The sequence below is a fragment of the Crinia signifera genome, chromosome 1, assembly GCF_055691185.1.
Source record: "Crinia signifera chromosome 1, ASM5569118v1, whole genome shotgun sequence".
In the NCBI taxonomy this organism is placed as follows: domain Eukaryota; kingdom Metazoa; phylum Chordata; class Amphibia; order Anura; family Myobatrachidae; genus Crinia; species Crinia signifera.
Window position 1 is genome coordinate 327184814 of NC_139217.1, and position 26302 is coordinate 327211115.

Genomic DNA, 26302 nt, shown 5'->3' on the forward strand with positions numbered 1-26302 from the left:
TCGTGGCGCCCAGACCGGCCCCACTCACGGCAATACTAAACCCCCCTCCCCCACTAGCGGCAATTCCGCCCCCTCCCCCACTCACTGTACCCGGATCCCCCCCCCCTCGTGGCACCTGGACACTCCCGCCCCCACTCGCAACACTTCAGACCCCCCCCCTCCCCCACTCGCGGCATTTCGCCCCCCCCTTCCTCACAAATGGCACTTCCAAAACACCCCCCCACCCACACCCTCACCCTAAATAAACTCACCCTGGTGGTGGCCCTGTCTTAGCGTCGTCGGCTGCACAGCGTAGGCAGCGGTCCTGGTCCGGGCCCCCCTCATCCATCCGCGCAGCGGAGCGGAGTAGAAAAGAAATGGCCACGGCAAGCCAATCATGGCTTGCTGTTTCATTTCCCCGTCCTCTAGAGCTAGCTATATTAGCCAGCTCGAGACAGGGGCAGCCAGTCCAATGGCGGAGGAGGAGGAGCAGAGAAGAGCTCCAAAAGAACAAGCCCTGGGAGGTGGCGGCCATGCAAAATAGCTGAAAAAGCTGCCACCCCCAGGTGAAGAACACAGATGAAGAGGCTGAAGCCCAGGGAAGCAGCGGCCTTGCAAAAGAGCTTAAAAGGCCGCTGACCCAGGTGAAGACTCCCCAGAAGCTCTGGGTGAAGACAAGATTCCGTTTAATAAAATATTTCAAAACCTGTGTTTGTGTTTTATTTTAATATTTCCTTTACAGGGGGGCTATAGATACTGGCAGGCCTTTAATGCCCCACATGCTCGTACCTGTGTTTCTCCCAAGTACCAGCATGTGGGGCAGGCTTGCTGGGACCTGTAGTCCTACTGTAAAAGACAATATTACTGTTTAAACAAGCTATCAACCCTGCACCCACCACCCAAGGGTGCAAGAGACACTTGGATCCATGCTGCATACACCTCTCACCATAGTCGCTATACGATAGTTGGCAGTGGTAAAAGTCAATGACCTTCAGCTCATCTGAACAAATATTTTATCCCCTGAAAGAAATTCATCAGTGGATATCCCTTCTATTGTTCATTTGGACATTCCATCACTGGACTGCTCTATACATACAGTACTTTATTGGATATATACTACAGATAGCGACTGGTCAAATCAGTTTTTCATTGCCCCTGATGAAGTCATGATAATGACGAAACGCTTTTGGCCTTCTGCTGCGACCGAATCTCAATCACTTTTCAAATATTCTTACAGGTAAGATTGATTAGCGAGTTGCTACTGCAACTTTTAAGATTCAATTTGGACTTTATTACAGGAAGATACAAAGACATATCCCTTATTTAAATAGCCTCTTAATTCAAGTCCCAGCGGCTTCTTCGTCTTCTTCTTCTTCTGGCACGGCATATGTAATGCAAAGTGAACAACTGTGGACATTATGGGGGAAATTTACTAAGATGAATTCGTAAAAAATAGGTGTATTCGTATGCAGAAATACACCTATTTTTTACACATTCATATTTTCGGGATTTGCTATCCCGAAAATACGGCAATTCGTACACCTATGGATGGGACATTCGTATTTGTATTTACAAATACGAATGTCTACACCATCGATAAGATACGACAGGAATCACCATTCAAAAGAATGGTGGTTCCTGATTTACTAAGCAGCCATATTGAAAATACGGCTGCTAATTGGTGTGAAACTGCCACGAATATACGGCAGGAAAATACACTTTATTTTCCTGTCGTATTTGACTTTAGCCTGCACGGATCAGTCAGATCAGTGCAGGCTTCAGTGTAAAAAATAGAGAAATAAATAAATAAAAAACCGGCGTGGGCTCCCCCCCACAGTTGTAACCAGCACCAGGCTGACAGTCCCGGGGCCGGTAATTAAAAATCAGGTAACCCGACAAATAGGGGTTCCCCAATTTTTAACAACCAGCCCCAGGCTCCAGGTCCGGGGCTGGTTCCAAAAATACGGGGGACAAAATGACTAGGGGTCCCCCGTATTTTAAGAACCAGCCCCAGGCCAAACCAGCCAGCAGGGTAATGCCACAGCCAGGGTGAGACTTTTTATACAAGTCCCCCCGGCCAAAGCATTAACCCCCTGACCGGTCAGCATGGCCAGGGGCCCTGGGGGAGTGGGGGACCCCCCACAATAAAGGGGTCCCCCCCCTCCAGGACTTACCTGACCAGGCTGAAGCCTGGTGCTGTCCCCGGTGGCCAACGGGCTGATTTGAGTGTAAAAAATAGAATAAAAAACTATTGTTTTTTACTGTGGAACTATGAGTCCCAGCAAGCCTCTCCCGCAAGCTGGGACTTGGAGAACCACAAGTGGGGCATTAAAGGGCCCGCTGGCACTTGTATTTCTACAGTAAAAGAAATAGTTAAATAAACACACACTGACAACACAGAAAAATAAAAGTTTAATACATCCAAAGCCCATACATACTGATACTTACCGATCTTGAGCCCGAAGGTAGGTCCCGGGGTCCGGGGCTCCAGGGCTGCTGATTCAGGGGTCCTGGGGTCCAGGGCTTCAGAGTCCGGGGCTCCAGGGCTATAGGGCTTCAGAGTCCGGGGCTCCAGGACTTCAGGATCCAATGAAATCCATAGGGGGAACCTGTGGAAGGAAATCCTACTCACCAGGTCTGCCGTAGTCCACCGCATCAGCCACCGGTACCCATTCACGGACTGAATGATTCTATTGGCCACCTAGCGGCCAATCAGGAGCCGACTTTCTCGGCTCTTGATTGGCTGCTAGGCGGCCAATAGAATCATTCGGATGAGAGGCACGGAAGATGAAAGATCTCTGCGCCTGTCAGTCCGTGAGCGGGTACTGGCGGCTGATACGGTGGACTACGGCGGAGACAGAGAAGATGACGCGATCTTCGCCGCATGACCTGGTGAGTAGGATTTCCTTCCAAAGGTTCCCCCTATGGATTTCATCGGATCCTGGAGTCCTGGAGCCCCGGACTCTGAAGCCCTGGAGCCCCGGACTCTGAAGCCCTGGAGCCCCGGAACCCTAACTCAGCAGCCCTGGAACCCCAGACCCCGGGACCTACCTACGGGCTCAAGATAGGTAAGTATCAAATCAGCCTGGTGACCACCGCTGCAGGGCCAGCGGGGCAGCACCAGGCTTCAGCCTGGTCAGGTAAGTCCTGGAGGTGGGAACCCCTTTATTGGGGGGTCCCCACTCCCCCAGGGCCCCTGGCCATGCTGACCGGTCAGGGGGTTAATGCTTTGGCCGGGGGGGACTTGTATAAAAAGTCTCCCCCCGGCTGTGGCATTACCCTGCTGGCTGGTTTGGCCTGGGGCTGGTTCTTAAAATACGGGGGACCCCTAGTCATTTTGTCCCCCGTATTTTGGGAACCAGCCCCGGACCTGGAGCCTGGGGCTGGTTGGTAAAAATCGGGGAACCCCTATTTGTCGAGTTTCCTGATTTTTAATTACCGGCCCCGGTTCTGTCAGCCTGGTGCTGGTTACTGCTGTGGGGGGGACCCCACGCCGGTTTATTATTTATTTATTCTTTTTCTATTTTTTTTTACACTCTTCAGCCTGCATGGATCTGACTGATCCGTGCAGACTGCCTGTAGGAATTTGTATTAGCGGCCGTATAAACGGCCAGCTAATATAAATTAATACGACATTGGAGGGTTACAAAGCAGTCGTATTTGACTGCTTTGTAAATTCCCCTCCGGAACACGACTTTGCATACGACGTATGCAGTCGTATTCATTCTTATCAAGAAATGAATACAATTTGTTGTATTTGTATTCTTAGTAAATTTCCCCCTATGTCTATAAGGGGCATTACTGTGTGATTTAATATAAATCACAGGCACTACATGCGGTGTAATGTGTATACGATTGTGCTACCGTGTGCTGTGGGACCATTATCCCTTTATGGTAGTAAGTATAGACCTGTTAGTGATCATCTCCTAGTTCCTTATGATTCCCAATCCTCTAATTAAACATACAATTTATGTCCGTTATGCCCAGAACTGAACACAGTATTTCAAGTGTGGTTTCACCAATGCCTTGTAAAGAGGCACTATCACATTGGCATCTCTTGAATCCATTCCCCTTTTAATGCATTCCAGTGTCCTGTTTGCTTTTTCTGCTGCACTTGAGCAGTGTGCACTATTACCCAATGTTTCATCTATGATGACCCCCAAGTCCTTCCCCACAGCAGAATTCCCTATAATAACTCCATTTAGCCTATAAGTAGCTTGTTCATTTTTGTTCCCATAATGAATTATTTAACATTTATCAACATTTAAACTGTGTTTTCCACCTTTCCGACCACTTTTCCAGTTTAATTAAGTTACTTTGTAGTGTATTCACATCCTCCCCGGAGATAAATTCCTTACTCAATATCGTGTCATCCACAAATATTGCAGTGTTACTCATTATATCACTTCCTATATCATTAATATAGTAAATAAGGTGGGTCCCAATATTGAACCTTGTGGGACTCCACGTTGGACATTAATGCAGCTGCAATGTATGCCATTGACCACCACTCTTTGTCCCCAATCGTGCAACCAGTTTTTAAGCCAATTACAAATTTTATCTCTTAACCCTAAATTACCTTGTTTTATTAATAACCTTTTATAAGGCGTCGTGTCAAAAGCTTTATCGAAATCAAGCAGTATTACATCAACAGATTTCCCTTAGTCCCACCCCCTACTGACTTCCTCATAGAATCTAATTAAATTAGTCTGACATGATCTATTTTTGACGAACCCATGCTGAGCCTTATCACCTTCTCCTGTTCTAAGAAATTTTGATTTTTAATATTTTCCCCACAATGGATGTAACCCTATTTTCAGGGTTAGCTTTGCTACCTTTCTTCCATATTGGTACAAAGTTAGTTATGTGCAAGTCACTTCCCCGAGTTTAGTGATTCATTGAATATCAGATATAATGGTAGTGCTACACTATGCTTTTTCTTCATTTTGGTCCAACGTGTTTAAATGTGTATATGAAAAATCATCACAATACAACAAGAACATTTTTTTTTAAACCCTCTCTTGGCGAGCAGAATTTAACTGTAATTAATATTTTCATACAAAGTACATTATTGTGTTTACTCTTTCTTTCAATATTAAGTCTAATAATCACTATCAGGAAAATCCATTCTATGGGGTAAATTTACTAAGATGGGAGTTCAATTGAAGATGGGATGTTGCCCATAGAATCTACTTCTTATTTATTTAACACCTTCTAGAATATAATAGTTAGAATCTGATTGGTTGCTATGGGCAACATCCCATCAGCAATAGAACTCCCAACTTAGTAAATGTACACCTATGACTTAATTAGAGATGTGCAGGCTCTGATTTAATCTGATTTCAAAGCATGATCTTATTGGCTATCCCAAATCACATGACAGTTGATAGCCAATAAGATCCTGCTTTGAAATCAGAGTAAATCAGAGTAAATCAGAGCCTGCACATCTCTAGACTTAATATTAAAGCTCCATTTTTGGGTGAGACTGAGTATACTTTAACAAACATCTGTCAATAAATTTATTTGGCCAATACACACAATACATATCTTTCTTCTTTGGGGTCCTCTGTCAGATTTCTTCAGAAACTTTGGAGTGCCTCTCGGAACTCAGTACTGTTAGGATGGCTGTAGCCAAAGATCATTCAGTATCAAAAGATACAAGTTTTAGATTTTCATCCATTCTGTTTGACATATATATATATATATATATATATATATATATATATATATATATATATATATATATATATATATGTAAAGAAGATATGGAAATATGCAGCAATGTTGCAAAATCCTAGTAAAGTCATTAGTTGAGTTGTTCTTGACGTGTTTTGGCCTCATTGTCCATCCTGTGTTACAGAATCCAGAACTGTGACAAAATGACCATCATGTTTGTCTAACTGCAGAATTCTGGAAATAAACCATTTCACCTATGAGCAAAAATAATACACATTCAGATCACTTATAATTACTCCATCTATCAGGGAACAAGGATAATACTAGCTTCTTCCTATGGGGGTTATTTTGGTTCACTCTTTCTGACAAATTCCTTCTTAGATGGACAAAACCATGTGCACTGCAGGGGGGCAGATGTAAAATGTACAGAGAGAATTCGATTTGGGTGAGTTATTTTGTTTCTGTGCAGGGTAAATACAGACTGCTTTAATTTTACACTGCAATATAGATCTCACTTTGAAGTAAAACCCCACCCAAATCTAATTCTCTCTGCACATGTTACATCTGCCCCACCTGCAGTGCACATGGTTTTGTCCATTACGAAGGAATTTGTCAGAAAGAGTGAATCAAAATAACCCCCAACATGCTTATGTCATTTACTTGGAAAAAAAAAATATATGAATAAATTACATAAGGGGAGATTTTTCAAAGCTTAGGGAGAGGTAAAATGGAGAGAGATAAAGTACCAATCAATCAGCGCCTGTCATTTTATACCTCTCAACCAAAATTTGATGTTTTACTAATCATGTGCACAGTATTCACTTGATGCCCCTGGGTTACCAAAGCGGTATAACTAGACATTGGTAGGCCTCATAGCAAAAGTTTGTAAGGGCCACTTCGTACACACATTCATGAAAAATCTATATAACACATACTGTGTAGCTTTGACAGAGACCTTGGGTCCTCCACAGTTCTAGGCCAAATAAGAGCTGCACCCCCTGCGTCTATGGTAATTACTCCCTTAATAACCAAAGTCTTCAACAGACAGACTGTGCTGCCATCTTCTCTGCTACTGCTGAACTGTTTCAGACAGGCAGAGATATTGTTGATATTGGTTCCCTGTATACTTCCCAGTGTATGAATATGGGCAGAGAATTTTACCAGGATCAGGTAAAATTGGGGGGGGGGGGGGCTTATTGTGGGCGGTGTGGCCACATCCGCTTCAGGGTGCTAGGTGATGAATGGGGGGCACCTTCAGCCCCTCAGCTAGGAGCAATTGAAAGAGGGAGGGTGATTAGTGTGATCACTTCCTCCTTACACACTCAGGAATTGCTCATTGCAGCCCAGAACATAGCCGTATATGCTGGACTGTGAAGAGAGTTCTTACTGCTGCCTAGCAAGGAAGGGGGAGTGGCTGCAGTGCCAGACCCCATCCAGACATCGCCACCATGCTGGGGTAATTAGTGACATTGGCACTGCCGGATGGCTGTGCCAATGAGACTTACTGATGGAACCATTATTGTATGTACATTGTTCTGCAGTGCCAGCTGGTGAGCCTAAAGCCAAACTCTCCTTCATACACCACAAGCATTAGATCCTACATGCCAGTTGTATAATATGTGTTACATGCACATGGGCAGTATGACTGGTGAGTGCCACCTGTGGAGAATATCCATTGGTTGGGAGAAGAACTACGCCATCACCAACATAATAGACAGCGCACATGTGTCCACTCATTTTTGTATGGAATAAATTAGGTTTTCATTTTATTCCTTGGCTGTCACCTGCAAGGTGCCCCATCCCCCACCTTCCAGTCCTGGTGCCTTATGCTGCAGCTTAAACCCTTTGAATGCCAATGTTGCTGTAAGAGATGTGCAAAATATCCGCTAAAAATGCCAGCGTCACTCACAGCGACTGTTCTTTTTTTGGCGCAATGTTTAACAAAACTTAAATGAATTGACTTCAGATCATTTTCCGGCAATAACTAAAGTGGTTCATATTCCTCGACTTCAACCCCCGGCATTTTTAGTGGATATTTTCTCACTCAAAGGGTTAAACAGCCTATTAGTTAGTCTACTGCTCGGTGCTGTCACTGGTCAAATGGAATCGTCTTATTTCATTTGTGAATCTGCCTAAAACTTAATTCACTCTAATTTGTGGTACTTAATGGCAATATCGCTGCAACTCATCAATTTTAAGAGGACATTTAACTGTGGTGGACAGAATCCTTGTTTTTCAAACATGCGTAGACTGTAGACAGTAGAAAGTAACCTGATTGAACCTGAATCATGTGTTGCTTCAGTTACCAGATAGAGAACAAGCTAATTACTCACCTTTACAATTGTGATAGTTGCACTGTAGAATACACTTATTAGAAACAATGTAATGAATGTGGCTGCTGTAGACCAGAGACTATCTTCATCATCCTCACTGCTGCAATCCCATATTATATATTCTGCAGTAACATAAATATGAAATAATCATTATTTATTGATATAACCGGCAGGACTTCTAAGACCTAGATGAAAGGAAGGTAAAATACACTGAACATCAGAGACGGACTGGGCCGCCGAATCGGCCCTGGCATTTGTACACAAATTTGTGCACACCCCGGGCATGAGCATGCACACGCACACACACACACACATCGCTGCCTCTACCGGCTTGAAGGAGAGAGGGGAATATCGGCATGTGATGCCCTCCTCTCTCCTGGACCTCAGTGGCGCAGAGAGAGAGAGCCGCCAGACCCACCGCGAGTCCAGCTGCTCTCTCTGTGCATTGATCGGGAGGCGGAGCCTCCACTTACAAGAAGAAATCGGCCCCTCTGGCATTTGCCAGAAGTGCCAGATGGCCAGTCCGGCCCTGCTGAACATTAAGACCATAAAGCTTGTATATTATTATTGTAATTGAGTGGAAAGTTGCATAAGGCCACTGCCATCCATGTACACATACAGTAGCTTATACAGGTATCTGTATAGAGCAAATCTGAAGGTGAAAGCAAGTATCAGGATCATTGGAATTCAACATTTGGCCCTGTAGCTGCTCTGCAGCGAACATCCCAGCATGCCCTGCCACTGTTTTTCTACTGGTGTACACTAAAATTGTGGCTGAGCATGCTGGGATTTATAGTTCCACAACAGCTGGAGGGCCACATGTTGAATAACCCTGCTGTAGATAATCAGCCCTAGTGTGGTAGTAAAGTTATAAATTCCATATTTGTATATTGATTTACATGCTACATACAAATTAGAAATTGGGTACAGAATAGTAAACATTATTCTAGTAATTAAAAAGACAATAGCGTATTAACAGGATGTACCTATTTCCCATGTCACAGCTATGTGTCTTTTGTGTCTATGTATCAATTTTTTTATAGTATTTTGATACAATGGAATATTTTCTTGTTCTGCAATGTACAGTAAAATACATTTACTAAAAAGTCCTGTTTGGAAGACCAGCAGGAAATTTATGTTTGTCTGGTTTTAATGCAGAGTTTTAGGATTTCAACTACAATTCCTCAGAAGCAAGTTATAAAGTTGTGGATATCTATATATCTATCATTTGTAATAGTTCTATAAAGAGTTGCTGTCCTGCTGTCCATTGTGTAATATACTGTATAAAATGTTTTTTTTTTTTTGTGCATATGGAATTACATATTATAGTTTTTAATTCAATATATATTTTAGTTCAAGTGCTTTTTAAATAATGGCCCTTACAATCAAGTATAATTATGTGTACTATTAAACAATTGTTCTACATCAATGGCGTCAAACTCATGGCCTCCAGCTTTTGTGGAACTACATGTTCCATTTTATAAAATCTGTGGCAGGGCATGCTGGGATGTGTAGTTCCACAACAGCTGAGGGACATGAGTTTGACACCACTGTTCTACATTCTACATACTGTACTGAGATATAATCATACGGCTTGATCTGCTCCCAGCTTGTCCAAACTCTGTGGGTGGACACTGTGGATAGATGTGGTTGTTATGTGGATGGAAAGTATCCCTGGGACCCTATGCAGGTCAGTTATCCAACGAGAACACACACACCAGGGTAGTCATTGGCTGGCCAACAAGCACAGTAAAAATCAGTTTGATTCCCTATGTTTTCAGTCAGTCACACTGATCCTTTTTATTTGATCTCATAGACGTGTAAATAAATGTGCTAAGAAGTGAAACGGTACTTGTTTCCTAGAACGGCGCCCACTAAACAATTTGCTTAGTGGGCTATTCTGCGTAGGGAAATCGCATCGCATCGCATGGGCCATTTTAGTGCCATGCGATGTGCGATGTGATGTGATTTTTTTTCATGTAATTTATTCACTGCTATGTGTGCCCCAGGGCATCGCATCGCACCTCCCGCAAAATCGCATGCGATCGCATGCGATTTTATAGGGTGTGCGATGCCATTACATTAGGTATACAATAATATGATTGTATGCCCAAAAAAAACGGTTTTACGCACCACAACACCCTGAAGCGTGGCGAGTGCAGTGAGCCCCGCGAGGGGTGGCGGAACGCGTCCTTCGACTTTTTCATACCTCCACTATCCACGTCGGCGTGGAGTTGATTTTATATAGTGTGGCAAGCCCGAAACGTGGTGAGCGCAGTGAGCCCCGCGAGGGAACGCGGAATACATGTAAAGTAATCTGCGTCCCCTCGCGGGGCTTGCTGCGCTCGCCACGCTTCGGGCTCGGTGGCTCGCTGCGTTCGCCACACTATATAAAATCAACTCCACGCCAACGTGGATAGTGGGGGTATGAAAAAGTCGAAGGACGCGTTCCGCCGCCGCTCGCCACACTTCGGGGTGGCGTGGATAGTGTGTGTGTGTGTGTGGGGGTGCGTAACACTATTTTTAGGACATACAATCATATTATTGTATACCTAAAGTAATGGCATCGCACACCCTATAAAATCGCATGCGATCGCATGCGATTTTGCGGGAGGTGCGATGCAATGCGATGCAATATAGTGGGGCACAAAGACCATTGAAAAAAATCTCATTGCATCGCATGCCGCTATAATGGCCCATTCGATGCGATGCGATTTCCCTATGGTGCCGTACGTAGAAAATCTGGGCGCCGTTCTAGGAAACAAGTACCGGTGAAACTCTTGCAAGGTCACATTATTTGTACAGTCCTGGCAGTGGTTCCCATACTCAGTCCTTTTTCATTTCACCCAGCAGGTGCACTGTATATTACAACCTGTCACATTTTAAAAATTCACGTGTCATGGAAAACAAACTGTGTGGAGTTCTGGCGACCGAGTTTGAGAACCTGTGAGCTATAAGATAACAAACAACATATAAGCTATGAGCTAAGCTGTGAGCTATAATATAACACAGCTGGCCAAGCTGGACTCATTAGTAACATTTATGTGTACATACAGTACATGGGGATGCAGTTCACATTGTCTGTGCAGTTTCAGAATCTTAATGATTTTAATTAGGTCAAATAGTTGTTTTAATTTGTTGGTAAAATGAGTTACCCTTAAAGTGTCTAAAACTTGCATAACTGTAAATCAGATGTGTGGTGGATACTTCCACAACCTGTAAGGCCACAGACTTGGTCCTGTGATGATTTCAAAATCTCCTATGCATTCTGGTTGTGATCCACAGAAAACCAAATTTATTATGTTGATCTATCCAAGCAAATAAAGTAACTACATGTAATTGAACAGATTAGATTATTTTCATTTAACATGTATGTTGGATAAATATGGTTAAAAAAACCTTGTGACACCTAGAAGCCCTGGCATGTTCCCAATGAATTAATCTATGGATAGATAACCTCAGAGTACAGTAAAATACTACAGTACTACACATGGAGGAAACATATAAGGCCCCAAAGTAGATGTCCAATTCAGTGCCTGTACACAAGTGAGCCAGCTGTAATAGGTGTTATTTCCATTACAAGAGTTAAGATCAGTTACTGTCCTAGCCATTATACTTGGGACACACTGAATAATGTCTACAAATTCCTTGCTCGAAAACATATTAATATTTATCGAGAATAGTCTAAAAAATAAAATGTATCTGGTTTCAAAGTGTTGTTCCACATCCGAGCACACTGCATCATGTTAGTAAATAAGCTGCTTAGTAGTTTGCCAGACAGGCATAAATGACACTGACCAAAACTAAGAGAATGTATTCTACAATGTGTTCCATAATACTACATTGCCTTCATAATCCTTAAATGGAAAAGAGAGTTATAGGTCCTTGGAATCCCACCTAACCTCATAGTCATAGTACAATGTAGTTTGTAGACTGTAATATGGTAGAATTAATTTGTACAGCAGATGTGTAAAACCCTTAGGGCCAGATGTATCAAGCTTGTGAAAAACAACCAGCCAATCAGCTCCTATGTATGTCACAGGATGGGTTTGAAAAATGACAGGTAGGAGCTGATTGGCTGGCTGTTTATCACTCTCCACTTTATCACTTTTTGAAACTTGATACACTTGGCCCTCAGTCGAATATCAAAAATGTTGTAGCTGACCACTGAATTGCCCGACTTGCTGCCGGGAAATCCATTTGCTGGATATTTCTTGTGTAGCTGATGATATTTGTATATGTGTTCTTAATCAGAATAATAAATAGTACTGTTTAGAAACTATAAGTCATTCATTCTCATAGTAGTAGTACAGTGAGATCAGAACGCAAGATGACAACACGAGAGACATTTAGTTTAGTGATATAATCAGAGACAAGAGTTTATTGAGATAAAAGCACACATGACATGACAGACACAAAATAAAATCCGGTGTTCCACACACCAGACATACGGGAAGAGAAATATGCTGGACAGTACTTTTGCATGACAAACACCAGTTAGGAGCTATGATGAACAATGTTACACAATGCAGTTTGTGTCGCAAGAGGTAACTGTATAATAGGTGATGGAATGTTATGATTTCCAGTGACATTCCATTTCCTAACAGTGGGTGTACTTTAGGTCCAAGTCATCATTAAACCATAGCCACCATTTAGACGCTTACTTTGGTTTCTCATGACAAATAAATTTAGTATTGGTTTATGAGCACTACTGTGCGATTGGAAAAAAAAATCATCTAATGGAGGAAACTGCATTGATTTAACATTTGCATCACATTAATGTTTGTGGCAATGAAACATTAATGCTGATGTTCCACACATCAAATTGATGATACTTGATGATTAACATGTAAATGATGAACAGCGTGAACAAAGGGATAAGCTTTTGGGTCTAGTTCAGCTTGTGAACAGGAAGAGTAAGCACAAGAATCATTTACCACTAGATTTCTTTATGTCTTTGGAAGTAATGTTTTTGTGTGCACCAACGCAGGTATATGTGGCTCCTCTGTTCCAGTCAGACTTCTCAATGGTTAATCTACTGTACATAAAGTAGCTTTCTTCGTCCTCATCCTTCATGGGTTCAGTGTTTATGTAGTAGTCTTCATCCAGGACAAGACCGTTCTTCTTCCACTGAACATAAATATCCTGTGGTTGGAAGTGTTTAAGCATACAGATGAGAGTAACAAAGTCATTGATCTGAAGTTCCTCTGGTGTCGGTGGATAAATATGAATCACTGGGTCTGTTCCTGGTTCTGAAGAGAAATAATTCAAATAATATATTATAACTTTCTGTGTATTATCTATCTATCTATCTATCTATCTATCTATCTATCTATCTATCTATCTATCGGGGTTATTCAGACCTGATTACTGCTGTATGAATTTGCAGAGACTTGCGATCAGATAGTCGGCAAATGACATGGAAAAATCCTGCTGATGGACGGCCAGCTGCAAATCCATACACAACTTACTCACCATCAATTGATTTTCCCAGTTTGTGTAAGTGTACGTAACTATGACCCTTGCACAACTGTGCAACAGAGACAGACTGAGTTGACATCACAGGCCATCCCTGGAAACGCCTGTGATTTACCGTACACTCCCGGAAATCATCAGGTGTCCACCCCTAAGCGCCGGCTTCCTGTAAGTCAAATTGCGAGGGTAGTGCAAAAAATAATAATTGTCACTAGGACCTGCTGTGGTTCTAACATGCGGATTGCACGTTCTATGTTTGGAGGGCAAGGCTACCCCCTAATGTGGTTGCTACCCCCAAATGAGGATGCTACAGCTGCTGCTTGATGCTCGCTGTTCTGTATAGTAGAAATGAGGGTGCCTGGCTCCATCTTTGAGGTCCTAATCCACTTCTTTCTGTATTTTTTAAGCACCTTCTAGAAGATCAGGGCTGGGCAACACCGGCCCTCCAGATGTTAGTAACCTACACATCCCAGGATGCTTTGCATTAGTTTTGCTATGTGGCCATGCTGAAACTGATGCAAGGCATGCTGGGATGTGTAGTTCAAAAACATCTGGAGGGCCGGTGTTGCCCAGTCCTGTAGAAGATGGTAGATGGAAGCTGATTGGTTGCCCATAGCAACATCCCATCTGCAATAGAACTCCCATCTTAGTAAATATACCCCTAAGAAACAAGGCTGTTATTTTGGACACAGACAAATATTCTTACCCTCTGTTTTTTGTATTGTCTTTTCTATAGGAACTGGCAATTCCTCATGCTGGACATTGCAGGTGAATATTTTTTGGGAATCCCAGTCAGCTAAATTTATCTTCAAGGTATTTTTAACTTTATATGTGCCATCATACTCTTGTTCCGGCTCCGAAGTGAATTCCTTGGCTTTTTTGCCATCACTACGGGTCCACTTGATGATTAAAGAGCTTGCTGAATTCATTTGAGAAACCAAACAGGTGACTTTTACTTCCTTTGTGATGAGTAAGTCTTTGGGGGATGGAGGTAAGAGAACAACCTTTGGAAGTTTGTAGCTGGGTTCTGAAAAGAAAAGTCACAGTTATAATATACAGCATTTGCTTACACACTCTAATAATGCGTGTTGTAAAGGACTTGATGTACAGGATTAGAAGTGGGGATATTTCCCATAGCAACCAGTAATATTCTAGCTATCATCTCTCTATTACATCCTAGGAAATGATAGATAGAATCTGATTGTTTAGTATGGGCAACATCCACATTTTTCACTTTAGTAAATGTACCCCTATAAGTACACAGTCCTTGGTACTTAACCACTTGCCTGGCATTGTTGCATTGTTTGCGACCATGCCAAACTGGACTTTCCCTGACAAGGTTGCAAAATATGCAAGCAGTCAAAAACACCCACTGGGTGACTTCTGGATGTTAATCTTCCAGCAGCAACCAATCTCAGAGGGACCACCCGGACCCTCTGCATTTCCAGATCATCGCCCAACTGCTGATTGCAGTACTCAACACGGCAGTTGCAGCGAGAAACAAATATAATGGGGAAGTGTAACTCAGTAGCTGCAGAGAGAAGCAGCTGTCCGAAACAAGTAGGGTCAGCACTGTACACAGTGAATACCCAGTGGCTAACCATCAGATCCTTGGCCTTCCAGTGTGTCCTGGTATTGAATGTACTTTTGGTAATATTTTAGAAAATATTGATAGCAACCATAAAAATATATACTTTTCTTTTTATATAATGTTGGATAAGTTTTCACTAGATGTTCAGGACATAATTCAGTCATAAACAAATTGACAAATTACAATTCCTGAGCAGTTTTTGGAAAAAAATATATCCCGGTTTTGGCTACAGATTAGGAGTGGGGCCTGCAGAAAAGTTGTGAACTCACAGAAAATGGTTGCGTTTTGGTTAACTCTGGGTATGAGCGGAGTGTGTAAAATTGGGGATGTTGATAGGTGAAGAAACACCTTTTTGTGTTATCTATGGATAGCTATCAGAATAACACCAAGAAATCTGGGGTGAAATTTAATAGCATGAGAGATTCAGAAAGTAAGAGATTTGGTAAGAAATCTCCAGTTTTTTTAAAGCGGCAATCATTTACACTTCAAGATCAAACTGGTTTTGCAGTGTAAATGATTGCCGCTTTAAAAAACCTGAAGATTTCTTACCAAATCTCTCACTTTCTGAACCTCTCATCTATTAAATTTCCCCCAATGGTGTCAATGTAGCTGCTATTGCAAAATGCTTTCCCATGGCATGTAGCAATCTAACAGTACCCATTTGTTTGCTATGTACGGCGCTGCGGACACTTTGCGGCGCCTTATAAATAAACGTACTACTACTACTACCCATAAGATGGTTTAACCATCGATAGTTATCTAGTACAGATGCGCAGGGAATAACAGAAGCTGGCACATGTACAAAAGAATTTCAGAAACTCATTCCTGATGTTTGCTTCAAAGCAGAGACCAGTAGCCGAGCATTGGAAAGAAGCAAGCAATGGTGGCAACCATCACAATCAGATCAAGAATATTGATGGTTGCCAAACATTTGGTGGCCATCCCTAGTACTATCAGAGGTTTATATTAAATGCTAATGGGCCAAACTGCACGAACAGGTTCACCTCTCATTTCATTTTTTTATATCTTACAGGCCTACTGTACCTAATGCTAATTCAACCCTGATGTTTGTTATATTTGTCAATGTCAAACAAATATAATATCTTCACGAGTATGAGCGGATTACTTAATATAACCAATGTTTAAGCCTTGTTCTCGGAACGAGGTATGTTATCCTCACCTGAGCACTTCTTAATCACATCTTCATTCTTTGTGGAAGTTGCAGGATGGTTTACCCTACATGTGTAAACATCTCCAGAATTCCAATCATACTTTGGCACACTGACTCTGCTACTGGAGCCAAAGTTTCCATCATTATCTTTGTAAGGAGTGGTGTTTGTCGGATTAATGGAAGTGATCGCTCCATTCAAGAGCCACTGTATGGAAATATCACTAGGAGCGTAATTGCTGATGAGGCATACCAGATCCACTGAACCACTCTCACCACAGGAGGACTGCACAACTTCCACTGTGGGTGCGGTGGGTGTGGCCTTTTTGGTTTCACACTCTAGGGGAACAAAGGAAACACTTTAGGAACCCATAATAACAACATGAATTATCATAATGGTATTTTTTTGTAACCTAGTTAAGAAAACTGTAGTATGTGTGTTCCATTGTTGCCTCATAACCGTAAGTAACAGAAACACATTTTTCGTGAATAGTTTGGACCATGCAATAAATGTTTATCTGTGATTGGTTGCTCCAAATAGCAAATGGCTTTTTACTGTACACTTGTACTTTTAGTAAATAACATATTTACATTTACACTAGCTAGAGACAAACTTAAAGCATTTGTATAGTTATACAGTTTTTAATTCAAAGTGTTTAATAGGCCATTTTATACATCCCAATATGACCCTCTCCAGGAGGGACAACATGCTCTATTCTTGGACTTCCCTCTTAATGGATGAAGTTTTAAAGTCCAGGAACAGAGCATTGTGCCCAAACAGTTCACATTTCCAGGACATCTAGCAGGTACACAGGTGCATTCATTACTCAAGGACACAGTTAAAAGATCCACAGGTGAATCTAAATATTTCACTTGGAATTCTGTTACACATGGAAAACATGAACTATTTGGGGATCTGAGGACCGAGTTTGAGATCCCCTGAACTAAGCAATTAGTTTTTATTTTTATAATCCTACCTGGCATCTTTTTGGTGATTTTGGTCCCCTTGTAAAACACATTACACTCAAATGATGTTTTTTCCCATTCAGTCTTGGGGACAGTCAAACGACTAATTGAGAGGTAGTGGCCATCTTTTCCAAGTACAGCTGGGAAGTTTTTCATTCCATCAGGGTAGCCATCATTCCACTTGACATCTAGTTGATTGGGAAGATAACCAGTAGCCAAGCATCCCATAGTGACTTCTGATAGTGAGGACAATGTGTTACAGCAGGGCAACAGAGGGAAAACTGATGGAGCACTTTCCTCTGCTGCAAATACAAACAAATAAAAAAATGGTGAATGTTGTGTTTCATCCTAACATAGTAATCACAAACACACAGGGAAAAAATAATAAGAGGAGCTGACGAACAAGCTGCATTTGACATTAACAAAAATCTTGTTATAAAATAAACCATAATGTTGCCCATAGCAACTATACTTTCTCTTTAAACCATAATAGAAAAATAACAGCTTCTGATTGGCTGCACATTGCATCATTTTATTACATAATCACCACGCTACCTTATAGCCTCCATTTTATAGTATCGGACTCAGAGGTAGAGTAGAATACAGGTTATGTTCATTAATATATAATGATATAAGAAAGAAAGTAATGGTATTTACACGTGGTGAGATTCCTTTGCTATTCGACTTAAGATTCGATTGCTATGCAATCTTTGCTAACTCTGTACTATTTCCATACAATTCATGCAATCTACATGCAATTTGCACTATATAGTCATTGCTGGGTTCCGATTTGTGCTGTCCCGGGAGCGTGCATCGGGATCGCAAGGTAAAAAAGCTGTGCGATCTGCATGGGATCTGTATGCAATCTGTATGTCAGCTGCATGCGATTTTGACTATATAGTCAAAATCGAGGGTGAAATAAGGGGGAAATTTACTAAAGGAAATTTGTAAAAAATAGGTGTATTTGTATACAGAAATACACTTATTTTTGACACTTACTATCCCGAAAATATGGCAATTCATATTCGTATTGATAGCACATCAATACGACTACGAATTGCCGTATTTTCGGGATAGTAAATGTCAAAAATAAGTGAATTTCTGGATACAAATACACCTATTTTTTTTAAAAATTTCCTTTAGTAAATTTCCCCCTTAATAGGATGAGAGATTCAGAAAGTGAGAGATTTTTGGTGAGAAATCTTCAAATCAAACTGGTTTTGCAGTGTAAATGATTGCTGCTTTAAAAAACCCCTGGAGATTTCTTACCAAATCTCTCACTTTCTGAATCTCTCATCCTATTAATCTTCACCCCTAATGTCAAATCTCACTGTATGTACACAGCATAATTCATGTGCTATTTACATACAATTCATACTATCTACATTCAATCTGCACAATATAGTCATTGCTGCACTGTTCATTTTGCTTTTCAATTTCAGCTGAACGGGAGTGCGCATCAAATCGGGATAGAAAGCTTAAAAACATAATCTCCATATGATGTATATGCGATCCCGATTCGATTTTTATGTAGTCAAAATCGAATGTCAAATTGTACCGTGTGTACACAGCATTACTTTTAATCATTAAAGATATATGCTGGTGACGTCAGCCACCCGCCCTGTCTTCGTCCCTCTGTCCGCAAATATAAGACCGGTTTCACTGACTTATATTTGCGAAGGCACGGGAAATCATCAAATGAATTCTCCTGCTGTGGACACATGTGTGGGGATGTGTCTCCTGCTGTGGTCACATGCGTGGGGACGTGACACATCCCCTTGTATGGTTGTGAGGGGAAGTGGTGGTGGTGGGGTGTGTATTTGCTGGGGTGGCGGGCCAACGTTACAAGGACTCGGTAAGCTGTGTTTCAAAGCTTACTGACTGGGTCAACCAGAATCCCCCCCGCCGGCCTCATTCCAGGGTTGGAAAAAGCAGTTAAAAAACAAGTAAAAAAAAAATTGGTTTAAATATATTTTTAATTTACACATTTGTTTTGCAATAATGTTTTAATGAAATAAATGTCCTAGAAACTTCGATCAACCATGTTTTAATGCTTACCAACATTAATAATGCTATACAGCTTTGATATTTCAATTAAACCATTTTTTACAGATTATTATTTAATTACATCTGAATATCTGTAGATAGATTCAAGGCTCATACACACTGGGTGATTTTGAGCTGAAAGCTGCTCAAAACACCAAGTTTGAGAGGCCTTCAGCTCAAAGCCACCCAGCGTGTATAGCCTCCTCGCTGACAGCGCCAGGCAAGGGGAAAGCCGCTCAGTGTGTATGCACAGAGCGGCTTTCCCCTCAGCGATGACAGCGGTCATCGCTGTCCATACACTCTGCACATAATCGTCCAGTTTTATGGACCTTAACCCTTTGAGTGCCAACATCTCTGTGGGGGTTATTTTGGTTCACTCTTTCTGACAAATTCCTTCTTAGATGGACAAAACCATGTGCACTGCAGGTGGGGCAGATGTTACTTGTGCAGAGAGAATTAGATTTGGGTGGGGTTTTACTTCAAAGTGAGATCTATGTTGCAGTGTCAAAATAAAGCAGTCAGTATTTACCCTGCACAGAAACAAAATAACTGACCCAAATCTAATTCTCTCTGCACATTTTACATCTGCCCCCCTGCAGTGCACATGGTTTTGTCCATCAAAGAAGGATTTTGTCAGAAAGAGTGAACTAGAATAAGGCCCTGTGTGAGATGTGCAAAATATCTGCTAAAATTGCCAGCATCCCTCACATTTGTTATATAAATTCAAATAAAAAATGTGTAAAAAAAAGATCTTATTTCGAATATAATGTAAACATTACAGGTCAGTATGATGAATACAAATGTTTGCTCTGCAATTTTGACACCTATTTTGACAAATTCACTTAGCACGCAAAGGGTTAAGCATATTAATACATGCGAAGTACACTCAGAGATAGATAAGAATAAGAATTACAAGTTGATGTTAGGCATGAGTCCTACTTATTATAATGAAATAAAGGTGGACAGTAACTCTCTCTCTCTCTCTCTCTCTCTCTCTCTCTCTCTGAGGAGTTAAGCATTAGCCTTGGGCATGCTACAGGAATAAAACAATTTGACTAAGTATAATAAGCTTTTTTTGTTAAGATGTCATGGCACAGTGCCAGTAGTCACATTATAAGAAAACAAACAAATGTTTTAGTAAAAATGTCATAATGTTTAATTGATCAGCTGCAAAAAGAGATACTTGACAATACTGTGAATTATTATGTAAAACAAAGTTTCTAAACCATTCTAGCCTATTACAGTCTGGACTTTAAAGATGTCTAGGCCTGAGTCCAGATGGATAAATAAAAAAAAAACTGAGATACTAATTAAGTCACTTGTGCTCATACATGGATATCATTAACAACAACTGGACTGTAATTACAAGGTTTGGGAATTTCTGGTGTATTTTGGTGCACAGTGCAGATTATGCTTAATTATCAATGATATTTATAGTTATATATTTTTGATAAGTTTATATCTTTATACTAAAGAGGTTGACTACCTAACAAAACACGAATTGCATGGTTTACATGTGTTACATATACAGTATGCTATTCAACTATAATTAACCTGTGTACATGACATCTAACATAACTAATATAAGTACAATAATAATCAAAGGAATGGGCCCCATACATCAGCAATCACAATTAATGGATTTCCAGATCCAGTGATATTTTGGCCAGATAAATGGATTTTACAATCTATTTGACTTGCCCACACATTACAGATTTATTTCAGTGATCGGCAGATTTTTCCATCTAAAGATTGCATCTTCATATCTGGAAATTGCCCAATCGATTGTCATTTCAGCTGTTCATAATGTAAATAGATGAAGAAGACAAATTGGGAATGCCCACACATCTAAAAAAGATCTGCAGATAATACCAGATTATTAAGCATGTTTAAAAACCTGATTAAGCAATTGATTGGCGATTTTGATTGGGATTGCCGAAAGGGGGAGCCCACACATCTAAAATTAATTGTGGCAATCATCTCCATATCTGAAAATTGTCACAATTAATTGCTGATGTATGGGGCCCTTTAATAGATGAAGAAGACGAATTGGGAATGCCCACACATATAAAAAAGATCCGCAGATAATACCAGATTATTAAGTAATGGGCCCCATACATCAGCAATCACAATTTATGGATTTCCAGATACAGGGATTTTTTGGCCAGATAAATGGATTTTACAATCTATCTGACTTTGCCCACACATTACAGATTTATTTCAGTGATCGGCAGATTTTTCCATCTAAAGATTGCATCTTCATATCTGGAAATTGCCCAATTGATTGCTGTTCATAATGTAAATAGATGAAGAAGACGAATTGGGAATGCCCACACATATAAAAATGATTTGCAGATAATACCAGATTATTAAGCATGTTTAAAAATCTGATTAAGCAATCGATTGGCGATTTTGATTGGGATTGCCAAAAGGGGGAGCACACACATCTAAAATTAATTGTGGCAATCATCTCCATATCTGAAAATTGTCACAATTAATTGCTGATGTATGGGGTCCTTATGTTTAAAAATCTGATTAAGCAATCGATTGGCGATCCCTATTAATTTTTTATTGGGATTGCCAAAAGGGGATGCCCACACATCTAAAATTAATTGTGGCAATCATCTCCAGATCTCAGGATTGTCACAATTAATTGCTGATGTATGGGGCCCATTAGTTAATACTGTTTGGTCACCCATTGCCTAAGAGTTAAGGGTTCAGTTGTTCCATTGGGCATCTCTTGCTCACTAGAAATCTGATTCCATTATTTATGTTATAATGTTCCTAATAACAATGCAGCAACAAATCCTTAACTGCCATTTGGCCTAATACTGGTTTGGCATCAAATGCATGGCTCTATAATACTATGCCAGACATCAAGATGTGAATATCTTGATGATGGAAGGAAACTACTATATAATTAGTTTTATTCTGAATATATTGTTTTCTCTAAATGCCGAAGCTAATGGACCGCCATAAATGAGTGTACTTACAGTGATCGAAGGAGAACATGGTATCACCGGAATACATGGGATAAATCAGAATACTGATGCTGGCATCTCAATGGAGGGAATCCTGACAGGGGTTCGGTAAGTGTACTTATTTGCTCGTTCCTAACCCTACCTTCCTGCAGCCTAACCCTTATCCTTGACCTACCCACAGCCTAACCCTAACCCTTCCTGCTAGTGCCTATCCCTCCTTCTAATTGTCAAACCCTCCTTAACTTTCCTGCCAGCAGTGCCTAAAACTACCCCCCCCCTGCACCCTAACTGTAACGCTCCTGCATGCTTACAATTGGGATACTGGTGAATGGGACTCTGGCGTTGACATTCTCTTCAATGTTAGCATTCTGGTGCCGGTGTTCAGCTAGTTGAGATGCTGGAATTTGTAATCCAAATGCCAGCGTCCGAATCGCTGACATGCTTACCACATCCCCTAACATCACGTGTCTAGCCTGGCTACATCCATGAACCCCCCTTGTCATGCTTTTCCCTTTTTTACCATTAGCACAACTCTTACTGCCCCCCCCCCCCCTTCTTATTTTAATATATAACAGTTGCTCATATATTTTGCCTACGGCTATTTCCAGCACATTCTAAGACCTAAATTGTTACTGAAGCTATAAAAACTTTGTCAGGACCATAGGGGTTGATGTAACAAGCAGTGAAAAGAGTGGAGAAGTAGACTAGTGAAGAAGTTTCCTCTAGCAAACTATCAGCTTCTTCCTGTTGTATAGAATGAGCTTGATAAATGCTACCTCAAAGGTGATTGGTTGCTATGGGCAACTGGTCCACTTTTCCACTCTTTTCCACTTTTCTTCTAAAAAGTTAATTGTTCACCTTAGACAACAATAATTAATTACTTTTATAGGACATGCTGTACCTAATATAGCACTCTAGGGGTGAGATATACAAAGCCTTGAAAAGTGATATAATGGAGAGTGATAAACCACCAACCAATCAGCTCCTACCTGTCATTTTTTAAACACCGCCTGTGACATGGAAGTAAGGATCTGATTGGTTGGTGGTTTATTACTCTCCATTTTATCACTTTTTAAGATTAGTACATCTGGCCCTAGATGACTATTAAGTGTTGATTTGGTATAAACTATAATAACAGCAATACTCTTATAATTATTTTTCTACAGCATGGTATATTATATGATTACCAAACTATTATGTGAGGCAAAACAATGGTAATTCGTATTGTATTATTTGGTCAAAGAAGGTCATCTATACTATACAAAGGACTTATCTTAAACAGCTGACCTGACATTTCTACAGTGCATCTCCATCTTCATTAGGCATCCCACGTTTTTCTATAGCAATTACAACATGTACAGCTGACAATTAAAACTGTCATTAGGAGAAGCGGCTGTATGACATATCCCCTTACACAGGACCACTAGACAACCAACAATCTACAAATGCATATGATGAATCAACAGATGCAGCACATTTGCTCATCCTATAGCTTACTGATGAACTACCAAGTCAATGAAATTCTGGAGCACAAAAATGCTACCCTACTCTTAAGATCATCTATTCTAGCATCCGTGAGTCTGCGAAACACTGCCATCTGCTGGCAGAGAGCAAAACTACACCTCTTTCTTACACATGCACAAACACAGAAGGTAGCAGACTAGCTTTCAAAGCTTTTGCTGCACATTCATCAAGTTCTTCATCCAATTTAGCTGTGCCCCATTAATGTGTAAAACATGGTATTCGCCACCATCCCATAATTTCAGTAATTCATCATTACAACACTTTGTAAGACACAAATTTGCTATTTAGATGCTGTAGTATTTACATAAAGGATTGGCATCCTGTGGGCCTTTAGCTGTTGTGATGCTACATAGGCTAGCCTTTCCTGTGGAGGGACTAGTTGTTATACAATAGCTGGAGGACATTTGTTTCAGGTCAATAAATTAGCAGTCATACAGTATTCCAGAAACATATCCTAAACCACAGATCATATGCATACTTTTCCTGTTTCCTGACACTGTTGTTGTTGTAGCACTATAATAAAATTGACTGCATGTATCACTCTGTAAATGAGCCCTGAAGCAGTATACAGAAAGCAGTATACAGAAAGCAACTCATCCATAACGGCACTAGACAGCAGCCATTTTCTTGTAGCACATATCCTCCTCATTCTGATCCCCACTATTTCCTCCATGGCGGGGCAACTGGGATGGCATCATAACTGAGTTTTCCTAACCCTGCCTTGCCTCAGGGAGATTACATGAACTTTTCAACGAATCAGGGAGATTACCACTATCATAGGGAGTTTCCCTAACATTCAGGAAGAGTTGGCACTGGCAAGAATGACTACAGTATAACACTGTCACTGTAATATAACACATTGTAACAACCCATTGTATGGCAAAATACATGTATTGCTCATGTGCGTAAGGCTGGAAGTAACGCTAATAATACTATACAATAATACTATAGGGGGTCCTTAAAGATGTGTGGGAGCGTGCATCGTTAATGATATTGAGTGTTGACAATAGAGGAAACTTTAAAAGATATCGATCAGAACGTCCTTTCTGAGCAATATCTTTTATAATATCCTTTAGTGTGTATGGGTTTAGCTTGTACATTCTGATATAAGGTGAGCTTTAATTACATATGCATTGGTCCCTTAAGGGTTCTACCACCTGTAAAGCTGCAATGTGACATTAATGCACTAATTAATTAAGGCGTTAATATGGTTCAAAAATAAAAACTAGGAACTATTACGGTGCATACAATTAACAACAATTAACAACTGCTGCATAGAGGCCACTTGTCTTTATCTATAAACCTGTCAAACCCTCAAACCCGCTACCTCTTCCTCTTTCTTGGGGGGTAGGTAAAAACCTACACTGGTCCTAGTACCCCTACAGTGAGTCTTATTTTCTGTTTATATTTAGGTCTCTTATAATTTGGTTATTCTGTTATTCCTGCAATGCTCTTTCCATACAGAACTAATTAGTGTATTACTATGCATGCTTTCATGCTTGCACTGTGCTGAATCTCCCCAAAAAGACGTACATGCTTCATTTCTGCTTATAGCTATATTCTGCTATGCAATGTACACTGCTAACCCCTAAAGGTGCATACACACTGAGTGATCTTGGTCCGTCCAAGAGATTTCCCCGGGAATGGATGACTTTCCATGGCCGGACGCTATGGGAATCTGTCCCCCTTATTGCTCATCTGCCGGCGATGATGTGAGAACGCACATCAATGCTCACCACTAATTTATTTATTATTTATTTATTTACAGTTTCTTATATAGCACATACATATTACGCAGCCAATTAACCTATCTGTATATTTTTGGATTGTGGGAGGAAACCGGAGTACCCGGGGGAAACCCACGCAAGTACAGGGAGAATATACAAACTCCGCACAGTTAGAGCCATGGTGGGAATCGAACCCATGACCTCAGCGCTGTGAGGCAGTAATGCTCACCATTACACCGTCCGTGCTGCCCCTGTACACACTAGGCAGCTTTTGAGCTGAAAGCACCTCAAATGGCAAATTTAAACTGATCCACAGAACCAAGATCTGCAGACTAACTGCTATCACACTTCTGTCAGCACCACCCCTCAAAAACAACACAAAACCTTCCACCTATACTAGAGCTGCAGGTATTATTTACATATATACTGTGTGTGCATGTATTCCCCACACATTTACTGGCGCTGCATGTACTATCTATATATATACTGTAAGTGCATGTATTCCCCACACATTTACTGGCGCTGCATGTATTATCTACATATATACTGTGTGTGCATGTATTCCCCACACATTTACTGTCGCTGCATGTACTATCTACATATATACTGTGTGTGCATGTATTCCCCACACATTTACTGGTGCTGCATGTATTATCTACATATATACTGTGTGTGCATGTATTCCCCACACATTTACTGGCGCTGCATGTATTATCTACATATATACTGTGTGTGCATGTATTCCCCACACATTTACTGGCGCTGCATGTATTATCTACATATATACTGTAAGTGCATGTATTCCCCACACATTTACTGGCGCTGCATGTATTATC

General features: G+C 40.9%; 1 long non-coding RNA gene and 2 gene segments (V, D, J or C); 1 reads left to right on the forward strand and 2 right to left on the reverse strand.

Annotated features, from left to right (window-relative positions):
• The window catches only part of LOC146081239 (Ig heavy chain C region, secreted form-like), a 198084-nt gene that overhangs the window by 22262 nt on the left and 149520 nt on the right, over positions 1–26302 (reverse strand).
• The window catches only part of LOC146081229 (immunoglobulin heavy constant gamma 2-like), a 170518-nt gene continuing 149950 nt past the window's right edge, over positions 5735–26302 (reverse strand). The window contains 6 exon segments of the C gene segment in view: positions 5735–5909; positions 7989–8110; positions 12926–13240; positions 14170–14490; positions 16235–16561; positions 17200–17490. Coding sequence covers positions 5817–5909; positions 7989–8110; positions 12926–13240; positions 14170–14490; positions 16235–16561; positions 17200–17416 — 1395 coding nt within the window.
• LOC146081244 (uncharacterized) overlaps positions 22262–26302 on the forward strand; it is a 50442-nt gene continuing 46401 nt past the window's right edge. Inside the window, exon 1 of the long non-coding RNA XR_014475097.1 lies at positions 22262–22323. This is a non-coding gene — a long non-coding RNA (uncharacterized LOC146081244). The remainder of the gene's footprint in view (positions 22324–26302) is intronic.